The sequence below is a fragment of the Alosa pseudoharengus genome, unplaced genomic scaffold, assembly GCF_046254945.1.
Source record: "Alosa pseudoharengus isolate Yale_2024_CS ecotype anadromous, Long Island Sound unplaced genomic scaffold, YU_APseudo_1.1 YU_APseudo_1.1_scf_3, whole genome shotgun sequence".
NCBI classification, from domain to species: Eukaryota; Metazoa; Chordata; class Actinopteri; order Clupeiformes; family Clupeidae; genus Alosa; species Alosa pseudoharengus.
This window is the reverse complement of record NW_027468718.1, coordinates 34,390,261-34,406,277: the sequence shown is the minus strand read 5'-3', so window position 1 is coordinate 34,406,277 and position 16,017 is coordinate 34,390,261. Positions and strand designations below refer to the sequence as shown.

Genomic DNA, 16,017 nt, shown 5'->3' with positions numbered 1-16,017 from the left:
AAGAATAATTACTGGGACAAGAGGGTCATCAAAGGCATCCTATGCCAGTTTTTTACCAGCTTCAATGTTGTCATTCTTGAAGTAAATGTAAATGATGATAAATTACAGTAACTTGTAACAGGGAGAACCAGTCTGGCAACCCTTGACCTGGAGAATCACAATTTGCTTTAGTGCATTTGTGCAATAGCCAACTCTTTGTATACAGGCATGCAATCTGTTCAGAGGTGAACAAGGTGAGAAGGGTGCGCAAAGAGGGAAATGGCCGTTTGATAGCAGAACAAGCACAAGTGAGATTGTTGCATAGTGCATAGCTTCCATAAAGTATGAAATAGCCCAAAACCAGAGATTTACAAAGAAAACAAACTACAAAATTAAAACTTTTATTTTGCCCAAAAAATAATCTCAATAAAAATGCCTTTATTTCTTATTTTTGGCTTGGACCAAAGTGTGAAGGGCCCTCTTGCGCTGTTTGACAGCATGCTTCAGCCTGGCCCTCCTCTTCTCCTCAGTGATCTACATAAGTTTTCTTTCTTTCTCTGTGCCTGAAATGATCAGACATTTCTGATGATTTCATAGGCCTAATGACTATTAGGATGATAAGTCTGAATATTATTTTTTTGCCAAACCAGGTAATAAGTAAACTAGCTTGAGACACATACTATTTCAGACTAACATTATTATATAAAATAGTGTAGACTAGGCTTTACTTTGTAAACTTGATTTGAAATGTTTTAACATGCAGCCGAGGCTACTTACAGATTGTGACATTGTGTGGCAATGTGGCACTGGCTGTTTCTGTTCGCGTTGCATCTGCGGCAGCAATTAGCTTCCACTGATGGGTAATAAACACATAGGGGCTACATTCACGCTTTTGTTGTTGAATCAGATACGGTTGTACAAGAGCTCAAGATGCGTTAGCGTCTGCCGTGATTTGTAGCCTACAATAGTGAACTCAGTTGTAAACTCAACTCATGTTGATCCACATGTACATGTACCATGTCCAGGGGGAAGTGTGCTAGGCATGAGTGGTATGACAGTTGTATAAAATATGAATACTCGGCCACTGTAGGGGGGAATCCAGTAGCAAAAAAAGAGTTTCATCCCTGTAGTGTGTGTATGTAATTTGTCACTCTTTTGATCTGCACATAACAAAAGGTAATAATCTTGTCTACAGTAATGCACAGAAACCAAAACACCCAACAGTCAATATGAAGTAGTTTATTGCATTACTTAGTACATTCCATTTGTAAAAGCAACAAGGCAGGACAGTATGCAGGCAGACATGTTTAAACAAAAGCTCCAGTAAGAATCAGCACAGAGAGAGAGAGAGAGAGAGAGAGAGAGAGGCCATGTGAGCTGTGGTGTCTGATCCACATTGTCAGGTGCCCAGTACAGTAGAGTTCACATGGAAACACCTGTGATCTCCTCTATAGCCAACATCTGAATTATTTTTTATTGGCAATTACCAATGAAAGTAAAATAAGTAAATAAAAAATATCAGAACCTCCATAACTTAAAATGAACATAATGGCTCTCCTCTATTTATAGTTCAGCACTTCCTTATTGCCGGAAGCTGCTCTACTGCAGCAAGTGTGTGAACTCTACCTGAGCTGCTCTACTGATACTGCAGCAGGTGTGTGAACTCTACCTGAGCTGCTCTACTGATACTGCAGCAGGTGTGTGAACTCTACCTGAGCTGCTCTACTGATACTGCAGCCTTCACTGGTAAAATCCTCAGAGATGAGGATATGTAAAAGTGTGGAAACAGTTTGTCAGTGAAAGTGTTTGTGTAAGTGTGTAAGTGTGTGTTATTATCAGGGTCAGAGAATGAGAGTTTTCCTCTGTCCCAGTCCAGTTGCACTCTGATCCTCTGGGGTTTCTGCTTCACTGTGATGGTGGTGTTTAGCTGGGATGGGGAGCGTGCTGTGTATTTACCATAAAAATGACACACTCTCCAGACTCCACTGATGAGGGAACTCCTTCCCTTCCTCTCCCCAGACTCTGTCTTCACTCCCAGGGACCAGTGTTCACCGTCTCCAACCTCCACATCCCAGCAGTGAGTCCCTGAGTTAAAGCCCTCAGAGCCCAGGACACACGGGAGTAAAAAGCTATCAAATCTCTCTGGGTTATCAGGAAGCTTCTGCACTCCACCACATCTCACACTGGTCAGATCCTTAGACAGGATGAGTTCTGGGTCTGCAGTGTTGGGATCCAGAATCACTGGAGCTACAGAGAGAGAACATGAGAATTCAGTGGTGATAACTGATTTTTCCCCTTTGTTCACTCCTTTGAAATGGTGTGTGTGTGTGTGTGTGTGTGTGTGTGTTTATGTATGTTTATGTATGGGTGTGTGATTGGGTTTGTGTGTGTGATTGGGATTGGGTGTGTGTGTGTGTGTGTGTGTGTGTGTTTTCATTCCTGGTTTGACCATCTAATTGTGCCCCCTTTTAGTAATTACTAAACTAAGTGATTGTTATTTCCTTACAGCAGTGGTGGAATGTAACGAAGTACAAATACTTCGTTACTGTACTTAAGTAAATTTTCCACGTATTTGTACTTTACTTAAGTAGAATTTATAGTGCATACTTTTGACTTTTACTTCGTTACATTTTACAGCAATTATCTGTACTTTTACTCCGCTACATTTCTACAACACCATCGTTCCTTTTTACAATACATTTTATGATCAGATTTTTTTTCTCTCTGACAAACACGTTTGTTTTACCAGGGGGCGGGGTTGCTACCAAAGATTCTGGAGCTACGTGCCCAGCTTCTAAATCTTTTAAATATAAGCTTCTAGTCTAGACCAGGCAAAGCGTGAGCTTGTAGCCATCTGCATTCGGTAGGCTATATTCACCAGACCCATGGCTACACTGTACATGCAACTGTGTTCTGTGCCTTTCTCTGTCTGTTATCTGCAGCGTTAAGGCCTCCTCTCCGATGAGATTGCTATCCGCGGATCAGCGAAGTTACAGGCTATGCCCATGCTTCTGCCACACATCTGATCATTTGCGGCACAAATGAATGGTAGACTATTATAGAACCGCTGGCCGAAAAAAACATAGCATTTTCCAGATTAGGAAATATTTCTTAATTGTGTGTGATCAAATAAAGAGGCATAGCCTACAATTGGGGGTAGAAATGTGAGCGCTCATTCAATGTCTACTATGTGCGTCTGCGCAAGTGAAACTGAACCTAATCATGAAGACACCTTCCTCAGCAACTTTTCTGTTCAATCAGCAGAATTGGCATTACGATCCACCCGACGTTTCCCTTGTCTACCCCGTTAAACTTCAGGCTCTCGTGTTTTGCTGAATGATATTTTACTCAGCAGATCACCCTAGTAGATGACCAGAATTACATTCTCTAGAATTGTAGGTCAGAATGTAAACTGGGCCACAGATGGTAAGCACAATTGCATTAGCTTGAAACTATCTAGTCGAGTATAACCTAAAACTAGCTTAATTAAAATGCCACAGCCCATACTAATTTTTCTTTTAGAATATAGATATTAAGAGAATAAATCATTATGCAAATACTTTTACTTTTAATACTTAAAGTACATTTAAAAGCAGGTACTTTTTACTTTTACTTAAGTAGGGTTGTCATTGTGGTACTTTTACTTTTACTAAAGTAAATATTTCTCTGTGTATTTGTACTTTTACTTAAGTACTGAGATTCAGTACTTCCTCCACCACTGCCTTACAGTAACAGCTCATTGGTGAAATCACTCCATGTGATGACATCATCAGCTACAGAAATGGTAGAATTCTTCCAGCAGCTACTGGATTCAGGCTGCAGTGATCTGCAGATACTACAGTTGACCTCAAGGTCTGATCTTCAGGTAGAAGTAGTTGATGGTTTGACCGTTAGTATGACAGTTTAGACTCAAGTTGATGCTGAACCAAACTACCAATCTACTTACATTAACCAATGGGCCAAAAAGAGTGAGAATCAACACTATTCAACTAGATGTTCTGCATAGCGGTACATAATATGACTGGTGCTCAGTGCTGCATTGTGTGTGTGTCTGTGTGTGTGTGTGTGTGTGTGTGTGTGTGCCTGGTGTGTGTGTGTGTGTGCCTGGTGTGTGTATGTGTGTGTGCCTGGTGTATGTGTGTGTGTGTGTGTGTGTATGGCGGTCTATGAGTATGAGTATGTGTGTGTTTGTGTGTGTGTGTGTGTGTGTGAAATAAAAGAACTAAAAACTAAAAATGTGTGTGTGTGAGCCTGCCATATTTATGTGTGTGCATATTTGTGTGTGTGATTGGGATTGGGTTTGTGTGTGTGTGTGTGTGTGTGTGTGTGTGTGTGTGTGTGTGTGTGTGTGTGTGTGTGTGTGTGTGTGTGTGTGTGTGTGATTATGTATGAGTGTGTGTGTGTGCGTGTGTGTTTTCATTCCTGGTTTGACCATCTAATTGTGCCCCCTTTTAGTAATTACTAAACTAAGTGATTGTTATTTCCTTACAGCAGTGGTGGAATGTAACGAAGTACAAATACTTCGTTACTGTACTTAAGTAAATTTTCCACGTATTTGTACTTTACTTAAGTAGAATTTATAGTGCATACTTTTGACTTTTACTTCGTTACATTTTACAACAATTATCTGTACTTTTACTCCGCTACATTTCTACAACACCATCGTTCCTTTTTACAATACATTTTATGATCAGATTTTTTCTCTCTCTGACAAACACGTTTGTTTTACCAGGGGGCGGGGTTGCTACCAAAGATTCTGGAGCTACGTGCCCAGCTTCTAAATCTTTTAAATATAAGCTTCTAGTCTAGACCAGGCAAAGCGTGAGCTTGTAGCCATCTGCATTCGGTAGGCTATATTCACCAGACCCATGGCTACACTGTACATGCAACTGTGTTCTGTGCCTTTCTCTGTCTGTTATCTGCAGCGTTAAGGCCTCCTCTCCGATGAGATTGCTATCCGCGGATCAGCGAAGTTACAGGCTATGCCCATGCTTCTGCCACACATCTGATCATTTGCGGCACAAATGAATGGTAGACTATTATAGAACCGCTGGCCGAAAAAAACATAGCATTTTCCAGATTAGGAAATATTTCTTAATTGTGTGTGATCAAATAAAGAGGCATAGCCTACAATTGGGGGTAGAAATGTGAGCGCTCATTCAATGTCTACTATGTGCGTCTGCGCAAGTGAAACTGAACCTAATCATGAAGACACCTTCCTCAGCAACTTTTCTGTTCAATCAGCAGAATTGGCATTACGATCCACCCGACGTTTCCCTTGTCTACCCCGTTAAACTTCAGGCTCTCGTGTTTTGCTGAATGATATTTTACTCAGCAGATCACCCTAGTAGATGACCAGAATTACATTCTCTAGAATTGTAGGTCAGAATGTAAACTGGGCCACAGATGGTAAGCACAATTGCATTAGCTTGAAACTATCTAGTCGAGTATAACCTAAAACTAGCTTAATTAAAATGCCACAGCCCATACTAATTTTTCTTTTAGAATATAGATATTAAGAGAATAAATCATTATGCAAATACTTTTACTTTTAATACTTAAAGTACATTTAAAAGCAGGTACTTTTTACTTTTACTTAAGTAGGGTTGTCATTGTGGTACTTTTACTTTTACTAAAGTAAATATTTCTCTGTGTATTTGTACTTTTACTTAAGTACTGAGATTCAGTACTTCCTCCACCACTGCCTTACAGTAACAGCTCATTGGTGAAATCGCTCCATGTGATGACATCATCAGCTACAGAAATGGTAGAATTCTTCCAGCAGCTACTGGATTCAGGCTGCAGTGATCTGCAGATACTACAGTTGACCTCAAGGTCTGATCTTCAGGTAGAAGTAGTTGATGGTTTGACCGTTAGTATGACAGTTTAGACTCAAGTTGATGCTGAACCAAACTACCAATCTACTTACATTAACCAATGGGCCAAAAAGAGTGAGAATCAACACTATTCAACTAGATGTTCTGCATAGCGGTACATAATATGACTGGCGCTCAGTGCTGCATTGTGTGTGTGTCTGTGTGTGTGTGTGTGTGTGTGTGTGTGTGTGTGTGTGTGTGTGTGTGTGTGTGCCTGGTGTGTGTGTGTGTGTGTGTGCCTGGTGTGTGTATGTGTGTGTGCCTGGTGTATGTGTGTGTGTGTGTGTGTGTATGGCGGTCTATGAGTATGAGTATGTGTGTGTTTGTGTGTGTGTGTGTGTGTGTGAAATAAAATAACTAAAAACTAAAAATGTGTGTGTGTGAGCCTGCCATATTTATGTGTGTGCATATTTGTGTGTGTGATTGGGATTGGGTTTGTGTGTGGGGTAGAAATGTGAGCGCTCATTCAATGTCTACTATGTGCGTCTGCGCAAGTGAAACTGAACCTAATCATGAAGACACCTTCCTCAGCAACTTTTCTGTTCAATCAGCAGAATTGGCATTACGATCCACCCGACGTTTCCCTTGTCTACCCCGTTAAACTTCAGGCTCTCGTGTTTTGCTGAATGATATTTTACTCAGCAGATCACCCTAGTAGATGACCAGAATTACATTCTCTAGAATTGTAGGTCAGAATGTAAACTGGGCCACAGATGGTAAGCACAATTTAATTAAAATGCCACAGCCCATACTAATTTTTCTTTTAGAATATAGATATTAAGAGAATAAATCATTATGCAAATACTTTTACTTTTAATACTTAAAGTACATTTAAAAGCAGGTACTTTTTACTTTTACTTAAGTAGGGTTGTCATTGTGGTACTTTTACTTTTACTAAAGTAAATATTTCTCTGCGTATTTGTACTTTTACTTAAGTACTGAGATTCAGTACTTCCTCCACCACTGCCTTACAGTAACAGCTCATTGGTGAAATCGCTCCATGTGATGACATCATCAGCTACAGAAATGGTAGAATTCTTCCAGCAGCTACTGGATTCAGGCTGCAGTGATCTGCAGATACTACAGTTGACCTCAAGGTCTGATCTTCAGGTAGAAGTAGTTGATGGTTTGACCGTTAGTATGACAGTTTAGACTCAAGTTGATGCTGAACCAAACTACCAATCTACTTACATTAACCAATGGGCCAAAAAGAGTGAGAATCAACACTATTCAACTAGATGTTCTGCATAGCGGTACATAATATGACTGGCGCTCAGTGCTGCATTGTGTGTGTGTCTGTGTGTGTGTGTGTGTGTGTGTGTGTGTGTGTGTGTGTGTGTGTGTGTGTGCCTGGTGTGTGTGTGTGTGTGTGTGCCTGGTGTGTGTATGTGTGTGTGCCTGGTGTATGTGTGTGTGTGTGTGTGTGTATGGCGGTCTATGAGTATGAGTATGTGTGTGTTTGTGTGTGTGTGTGTGTGTGTGAAATAAAATAACTAAAAACTAAAAATGTGTGTGTGTGAGCCTGCCATATTTATGTGTGTGCATATTTGTGTGTGTGATTGGGATTGGGTTTGTGTGTGTGTGTGTGTGTGTGTGTGTGTGTGTGTGTGTGTGTGTGTGTGTGTGTGTGTGATTATGTATGAGTGTGTGTGTGTGCGTGTGTGTTTTCATTCCTAGTTTGACCATCTAATTGTGCCCCCTTTTAGTAATTACTAAACTAAGTGATTGTTATTTCCTTACAGTAACAGCTCATTGGTGAAATCGCTCCATGTGATGACATCATCAGCTACAGAAATGGTAGAAATCTTCTTCCAGCAGCTACTGGATTCAGGCTGCAGTGCTCTGCAGATACTACAGTTGACCTCAAGGTCTGAACTTCAGGTAGAAGTAGTTGATGGTTTGACCGTTAGTATGACAGTTTAGACTCAAGTTGATGCTGAACCAAACTACCAATCTACTTACATTAACCAATGGGCCAAAAAGAGTGAGAATCAACACTATTCAACTAGATGTTCTGCATAGCGGTACATAATATGACTGGTGCTCAGTGCTGCATTGTGTGTGTGTCTGTGTGTGTGTGTGTGTGCCTGGTGTGTGTGTGTGTGTGTGTGCCTGGTGTATGTGTGTGTGTATGTGTGTGTGGCGGTCTATGAGTATGAGTATGTGTGTGTTTGTGTGTGTGTGTGTGTGTGTGTGTGAAATAAAAGAACTAAAAACAAAAAATGTGTGTGTGTGAGCCTGCCATATTTATGTGTGTGCATATTTGTGTGTGTGTATGTACTGTATGTGTGTGTGCCTTGCATGTGTGTGTGAGGATCTATCTTTGTGTGTGTGTGTGTGTGTGTGTGTGTGTGTGTGTGTGTGTGTGTGTGTACTGTATGTGTGTGTGTGATAGGGTATGTCTCTGTCTATCTTTGTGTGTGTGTGTGTGTGTGTGTGTGTGTGTGTGTGTGTGTGTGTGTGTGTGTGCAATTTGTGTGTGTCAGTGATTCTCATGAAGCTGTGGTTAACATGTCCAGGTTCTATTTTCCGAAAAAAATATTTTATTAATAGTAACTATGATATTTTCTACAAAGACAGTAAAGAATACTACAGGGACAGATGTTTTTTACTATCATTATAACACTATTTCATAGCAATTTAACCAAAAATCACAGTGAATTCTCAATACCGAAATGTGTCCGGATCCATTATTCTATTGTTTGTTTTAATTTCATGAAAAATCCTTTTTACATAAATTGAAGAAGATAATGCAAAGTTGTGTAAAAATGTCTATATTTAAGGTTAATATTTATATTTATGATATTTTGCAAAAGGAAAGGTTACATTTATTGTAAAAATATTGTGTCCACACTAAATGTTCCTCATTACCGTAATGCGACTTGCCTGCCTATAAAAAGTACACTGTTCCATTAAATTAACAAGCAGACCCATGATGCATCACTTGGGACAAAAGGTTTAAAATGGAATCAAGTTCAGTTGTTATCTCTTTTCTCACATCATATTTGTGTAAATGTCATAGAATCTTTATTCTGTTACACTGTTGATTATCATTACCGATATGCTGCGATACTCAATGCTTTTAAAAATATTTGAAATTATATTTTATGATGATAAAGACAATATAAGACTTTAATATTTTGTAAAGGTTAAGGTTACATAGCTTGCTAGCATTTTGTGTTATTTGCCAACTTAGTCAAGGACATCTCATTACCGTTACTCCAATTTCTCATTACCACGCATTTTAAAGGGTAATAACGGTAATGAGAAGCTGAGTTGCCGTAATGATGCGGTGATTATCTTGATATAAGATGACCCGTTCCCTCTATTAGTCAGGTTCACCTAACATCTAGTGTTCTCTCTACTAACTTTTTTCTCAGCCCGTTGTTAAGAGGCGTTAAAACAGTTGATGTGATACCGCTTTGTGATTCCGCTTTGTCCTCCCCAGATGATAATTTTTTCAAGCGTAGCCTATTTCATGTTAAATCCTTTTGGATTTTTAACTAACTTGACTGTTTTATCTACAGTTTCGCCAGGTCCCTTGATATAATTTTGCCCCGGGCATTTTGTCTGGTCTGCTCTGTAATGGCTCTGTGTTTTTGACTGTGGATTCTGTCTCATTTTTTGGTGCCAAGTTTACTTGCATGGCATACCACAACACAGGCATTATAGATCAATGATAGTGTTTTAATCAGTTGCTTGTGTTTTTTTCTATCTCTTGTCAATCAGTAATGTCATGTTTTCTTTTTATTTCTTTTAACTACCATTGGTTTTCACCATGGCAATGGAGGTAATTATGAGGGCACCATAATGGGTTGTCAAATTGGTTGTTGGAGGTACAGTAAAAGGTGCAGGATGGCACTCAGATACCTCCCATCTGAGCCTATGCTGTAGGTGACATGATGTACCTGTGGCTATGTATCCATCGGCTCCATGTACCCGTAGGCCAAGTTGAATGATAAAATGGATAACAAGGATATAACCTAGCAAATGTACAGGTGTATCTATTAGGAGAGGGAAACTAGTGGAAGAAAAGTTGTATATTGATGGCGAGGTGATTCCGTCTATTGTGAAAAACATGACGAATTTAGGGAGGTGGTACAATGTTGTTGGGCAGGTGCAGAAAAGAAGAAAAGAGTTTGGTCTTGGTACCAGTTGGAAAGTGTGGGGTACTGCACAGGAGAAAAGACAGATGGTAACCAGCTTGTTTTGAGAACAAGAGGAGCAAACTAGACATTCAACAGCATTGCCTCAAGCAAAACAAGGAAAATGGATGAACTGGCATGATGTGGAGAAGAAGATCAACTGAGAGAGCTAGGGCCATGGATGCCACTGCAATTGGAGAGACATATGGGTCAGGGATGTGACTGCTTTGAGACCAGACATGACATTTTTTTTTGGAGAGTAAGCACATTGTCTACTTTATTGCGCTAACTATTCTCTTTTGATGATGTGATGGAGAAAGCCTTTGAAAGTTAAAGTATGCAGAACTGTTATCAGAGGTAAGGGAAGGTGGCTGACAAGCAGACACAGTGAAGATAGGTGTTTGAGGCTTTGTAAGTCGACCACAACACTTCTGTTAGATTTTAGTATTCAAATATGGTCACTGAAAGGAGCTGAAAAAGGAAGTCAGTGGCCATGACTGAGGCCCTCATAGCAACCTGAAATGACTCTGAGATGTGTTAAATCTTGCTGCTGTGGTAGTTGTTGGTGCCCACTCTAGGGCTTGAGGTTTGTCTGGTTGTCTGGTTGCTGATTGGATCATAAACAGCCACAGCAATGAACAGGAATGCCCAAAGAATGTGTTGGTATTTGTTGGTAGAGAACCAATCAGGAGTGTGGAGGAGGGTGGATCTGGGAAGCCAGACACCACTGTTGAGCATTCTGGAGGTGTCATGGGTTCTAATTCAACAAAACGCAGACGAAGGAAGGTATCTGCTTGTAAGCCCAGTGAAATGCTCTCGAAAGCTACTCTTTTGGTGATGTTTTTTGCCCACAAAGGTTGCTTTGTTGGTGATTTTTTGGATGGTAAAAGTGCTTGGTTGTTGACTGGCCACTCTGATAAATCCCCTTCCTGTGACACTAGCAATTACACCTCTCCTGTGTGTATCTGAAATTCATTTGGTAAAATGAAATCATTCTCATTACCGTAACATACATTCTCATCCTCCGTAACAGACTTTTCATTACCGTAATGCATAAAAATGCATAGATATTGTAAAGATGTTATTTCTTAGAGACAAAAATGTCTTCATTTTGTTATAATATGTTCCTTAACTGTGCCCCACGAGTGGGTTTTGTTCAAAATATATCTATATCAAAGTGATTATTTGAAAAATTGAACTCTACAATACACATTGTATTTCGGTAATGAGTTAATTCATTTAAAATGGAATTTAAAATATATAAAATATACATTTTGATGTGCAGTACTGTTCATTTAATGTACTTATTTGTGTAAATGAAAAAAAAATAATCAAAAAATAGTTTTCTTACTAATGGTCTCCGTTTGTCATTTACCATATCGGTAATGAGAATTATTCTGGATCTTGCTACATTAACATTGAAATAAAGTGATATTAAATTGTTTTACTATAATACTTTTATCAGAAAATAAAAGTTCACATTCTATTCAGTCACTTAAATTAAAAAATCAATCAAATGAGGTAGATAATATTTTGATTCACCCGTGTGTGCAGTGGTCTATGAGTATGTGTGTGTGTGGGTGTGTGTGTGTTTGTTTGTTGTGAGTGTGTGTGTGTGTGTGTGTGTGTGTGTGTGTGTGTGTGTGTGTGTGTGTGTGTGAACTCACACCCTGCATCTTCTCCCAGACTCTGAACTTCAGGTTGCCCAGGTGCTTTGCCACATTGATCAGAGCTCCTGAAACCCTCTCTGGATCCTGCAGTGTGCACTGGGCTCTGGAATAACATTCAGGAGTCAGTGCTGCTGTGGGTTTGGGTTCAGAACCACAGAGAAGAGAGAAACAGGAGGCAGATCACTCACCTTTCCAATGTGCTCTTGTAGTTCTGTAAAACAGAGGGTGAAATGAGGTACAGTAGATCTTATCAGTAGGAAACGTGTGTGTGTTCTGACTTCACTTCAGACACTCACCAAAGTGCATCTTTTGTTTAAAACAAGCAAAACTTCACAAGCACCAACCTGTAGAAATGTGATGTCATCAGATCCCATCTCCTCCTCTATGGCTCTGATTGAGTCTGAAAGTGATGCGATCTCTCTGCTCATCTTCTCAATCTTCTCCTTCATCATCTGACTCTTCTGCTCCTCTTCCTCCCTCAGTGCAGCTGTCCTGGCTCCCTCTTCATCTCGTAGAAACTGGTGCAGCTTCTCAAACTCCTGCTTGATCTGCCTCTCTGTGTGTTGGGCCTGGACCTGTAATACCACACATCACCACAAGATGGTGTCTCACACTTGGGATCTGTGTATGTTAGTTATGTTGTTATCACTATTAGAGGAGGGGGCATCACTCTTACTGTAATGTGTTGGGCAGTTTCATTACAGGTTTTTTTAGCCTTTTTAAAAGTGCCCAGCTTCTTCTGTAAGGGCAGCAGTTTGACCTTCCTGTAAGTCATCACACATAAAGTATTCAGTATTGGTTCAGAAAACACACTCTATCACACACATGGGCAACATACGGCCCGCGGGCTTTCCCCGACCGGCCCGCGTAAGGTCCGTGAAAAAACAGTAGGCCTAGTCAAGAGCCTAGCATAGAGATAATGCACGCAAATCAATATCGTTGCTTTTATTTTGAAAGCGACTGCTATTTGTACGCCTATACATTTGCGCATGGATGCATACGACATAAACTCCCTTACTGATGTGCTGGTGAATAGCTTCTGCGTCGACACAATGCAGTTACCTTTACTTCGGCGTAAACCTTTCAAAGTTTTGTGTCTCCTGTGTCTGCGTCGCTCACCACCGCAACGGTTGTTAGAATGTCGAACTCCTACTGCTGCTCGTTGGCGATACGAAGTGTTCATTTCAAAGAGTTACTGACAGATAGACAGTTTACAATCGGATAACCCCGTCATTGTAATCAAAATATGTCTGAGTTTATTGGCAAACCTTATGTTAGCGAACTAGTATGATGCTACTACCCACAGGTTGCTTGAAGCAGCCGGCTCAACACACAGGGCGAGTTGACCAATCATAGTTTTGTGAATAAAGTTAAAGCAAAAACATAGCCTACATTTTCAAAATAGTTTTCTTAGTTTGTGCATGTTGATTAACTAATGACAGCCTACTATTGTCTGCTCCACATTTTCATAGTTTAATTCTGCATAGAGTTAATTTAATGATGGTAATGATTTAATGATGAAATATTGCTGACTGTTGATGAAATAGTGGCACAGGCCGATGGCTGTACTGACTCCTTCACATTTTCATGGCCTATCTAATTATAGGCTATATATATTGTACTACTTTTTTATATCAGTCTTTGAAAACTGAAAAAAAAAACATGTCAATGTCAAAAAATCTTTTTCGAGAATGATGATTAAATACTGGACATATATTAAATATTGCCGTTTTTCCTTTGTCTCATTTGTCACATTTTCATCTGTTCTTACGAGTAGTAATCAAAAACGATTTACTTAATGTTAGGCTATACAAGAACAGAATAGAATTGAACAGAATTGAGTTCAGATTTGAGTTTGGTATTTTGGGTCCGGCCCTCCTCAACAGTCTTAGTTTGTCATGTGGCCCCTTAGGGAAATTAGTTGCCCACCCCTGCTCTATCATGTTGAAGGTGTGTGTGCGTGTGCAAGTGTGTGTGCACGTGTTTGTGTGTGTGTGTGTGTGTGCACGTGTGTGTGTGTGTGTGTGAGAGGGGAGGAAGAGAGAAAGGGAGAGGATGTAGAGAGAAACACAGAGGACAAGAGATAAATGACACTAACTGACTTTTCTAAATTAACCTGCAATATGCACTTATTTCGGAAAACTCATCAGTAGGCCTAAATGAAGTTCCATAGCCTAGGTACATGTAGGTTAGCAACACAAACTTGAGAGGTGCACGTCAGCAAATCAACATCGCTACTCGCTCGGATCACCACAGCTGCATAGCTGTGTGCGTGTGAGGAGAAAAGACACATAGGCTACGGAAGCGCACGACTGTCATTCTTAAAAGTAGGTTATATCGATACTAATACAATTAGGTATTTTGAGGTTTCTATTTTCAGGGTATTGCACATATTTGCAGTATTGGTGCACCATGCACCACTAGTCAAAGGAGAACAAACGCTTAGTTCGTGGAGAGACAGCAGATGCGAGGAGGTGCTCAACCTTATGACATTAGGTGCACCACTGCGACCCAGGAAAAATTTTAGTCGCACCCTTAAAAAAATTTTGGTCACACTCTGGAGCCCTGGAATATGCTCACAACAAGATTATCACAACTAAGCGTAGTAGTTGGGAACACCCATATTTTCTCCGTAGTCTCTGAAGACATTGTTTGTGATGTGGTTTATCGTGTTGGAGGAAAGCGTGTGACGCGAAAGGCACACTCATGTTTAGTTGAGAAATGGCTTGTGTTTTTTAAATTATTTTATCTTCATAACTGACAAAGATGTCATGATGACTCATTTTTATTAACCTGAAAATGTGCTGTATGATACTACTGTTCACCTAGTGGTTTAAGATGAGCACTACAGCTACCAAAGTTGTGGTGGTTCTGGACAACGTGTTTCAGAGCGGGAGAGAGAAGAAAACAACTGACAAATTAATTTAGGAACAGAAATCTTACCTTACGCTCAAGTGCTGCTTCATCGATGGGACTGAAGTTGTGGTTTCTGTGGAGTTTTGAGTCTCGACACACTAAACACACAAGCTGTTTGTCATCTTCACAGAAGAGCTTAAGTTCTGAACGGTGCAGACTGCAGAATGGTTCTCTTTTCCTTTTCTCCTGCAGGAAAGTCTCACACAGGTTCCTCAGATGCAGGTTAAGAGGAGGGTCATCTTTGGAGGATCTTCTCCTGCAGACTGGACATTCTCTGGATCCTTTGGTCTCCCAGAAAGTCTTCAGGCAGCCTTTACAGATGCTGTGAGTGCAGGTCAGAAGAACTGGATCCTTGAAGATATCACAGCACACAGGACAGGACAAATCCTCTTCTGAGAAAGACACGAAAGCCATTTTCTCTAAAAGTTTAAGTTACCTGTAAGTTACTGTTGCCTGATTTAAAATCTCTGCTTTCACTTTCACTCTTCTGAAAACTTGTGACACCCTGAACCAGAATCCTGACTGAAATTAATCCTGATAGTCTCCAACAGAAGCTTACAGTCGTAACTGCTGTTATACAAAACACCACTAATTTATGCCTTTTTTGTCTACAAGAACTATCAAATCATTTCCTGTACTGCAACTGAACAGCAAAACGTCTCTCAGGTGCACTTCCTCATTCAGGTGGGAGGGACTCTTGAAAAGCCTAAATGTTTCTGATTGGACAGCACTTCATAACTTTGTATGGTTCAGTCATTTAACCCTTTCTTCATCCACCTCTTGCCTTGTGGGACAAAACAGGCTCCATCTTTCCTGAGAAGTATTTCTTTTGCATTGAAAACAGACTGAATTATGTTTCGGATGTTGAAGGCTCATTCTATGAATTTGTCTCATGTCATATGTTTATCAAGAATCTATCTATGTATCTGTCTGTCTGTTCTTGGCTGCTTGTTTTAACAGCATCCTTGGTGGTTACTGAGGACCCAAGTGAGCAGTGTTAAGATGCAGAATGTGAAAGATATCAGATCAGGTTGCCACTCCTTGCACTGGCAGTGTTGTCACTTGACACTTTATACACATACACTTCTTGTGTTGGAAGACAACTGTTGTAAAGAAGAAGAAAATTAATATAATATTACATAGACAAAACATACAACATGAACAACTTTTCTGAATGAATTATGGATGCTGTCTATTGGTTTCAATGAGACAGAACATAACCTGTAAATCAGTTATCCTGCCCCCATGTTATGTGTAGACCATCAGTACCACTTTAGACAGCGCAGTCAGATTCCAGCAGCTCTTGTTCCTCATTTACAATAAAAAAGTGTCTCATGGCAACAAGGCAGGAGGTCAGTACAGAGATCAACAGGGTTATTAAAGCTCTAGAGGAGCAATGGAGGAGACAGACAAAGCTCAGCAACAAGTGGA

At 40.2% G+C, this 16,017-nt stretch overlaps 1 protein-coding gene across 2 annotated transcripts; it reads right to left on the bottom strand.

The window, feature by feature from the left end:
- Positions 1-1,203: 1,203 nt before the first annotated feature.
- Positions 1,204-15,598, bottom strand: LOC143100713 (E3 ubiquitin-protein ligase TRIM35-like). 2 transcript variants are annotated; one of them, XM_076264126.1, is made up of 6 exons: positions 14,614-14,757; positions 12,347-12,434; positions 12,015-12,245; positions 11,859-11,881; positions 11,668-11,773; positions 1,204-2,226 (listed from the first exon to the last, which is right to left on the bottom strand). In XM_076264126.1, exons 1-6 carry the CDS (start codon positions 14,634-14,636, stop codon positions 2,218-2,220), a joined length of 480 nt encoding a protein of 159 aa, XP_076120241.1. In that variant the 5' UTR covers positions 14,637-14,757; the 3' UTR covers positions 1,204-2,217. The 2 variants fall into 2 exon arrangements, with proteins under 2 accessions (XP_076120241.1, XP_076120240.1); XM_076264125.1 differs by lacking the exon at positions 12,347-12,434 and having other exon boundaries at positions 14,614-15,598.
- Between the last annotated feature and the right edge of the window lie 419 nt (positions 15,599-16,017).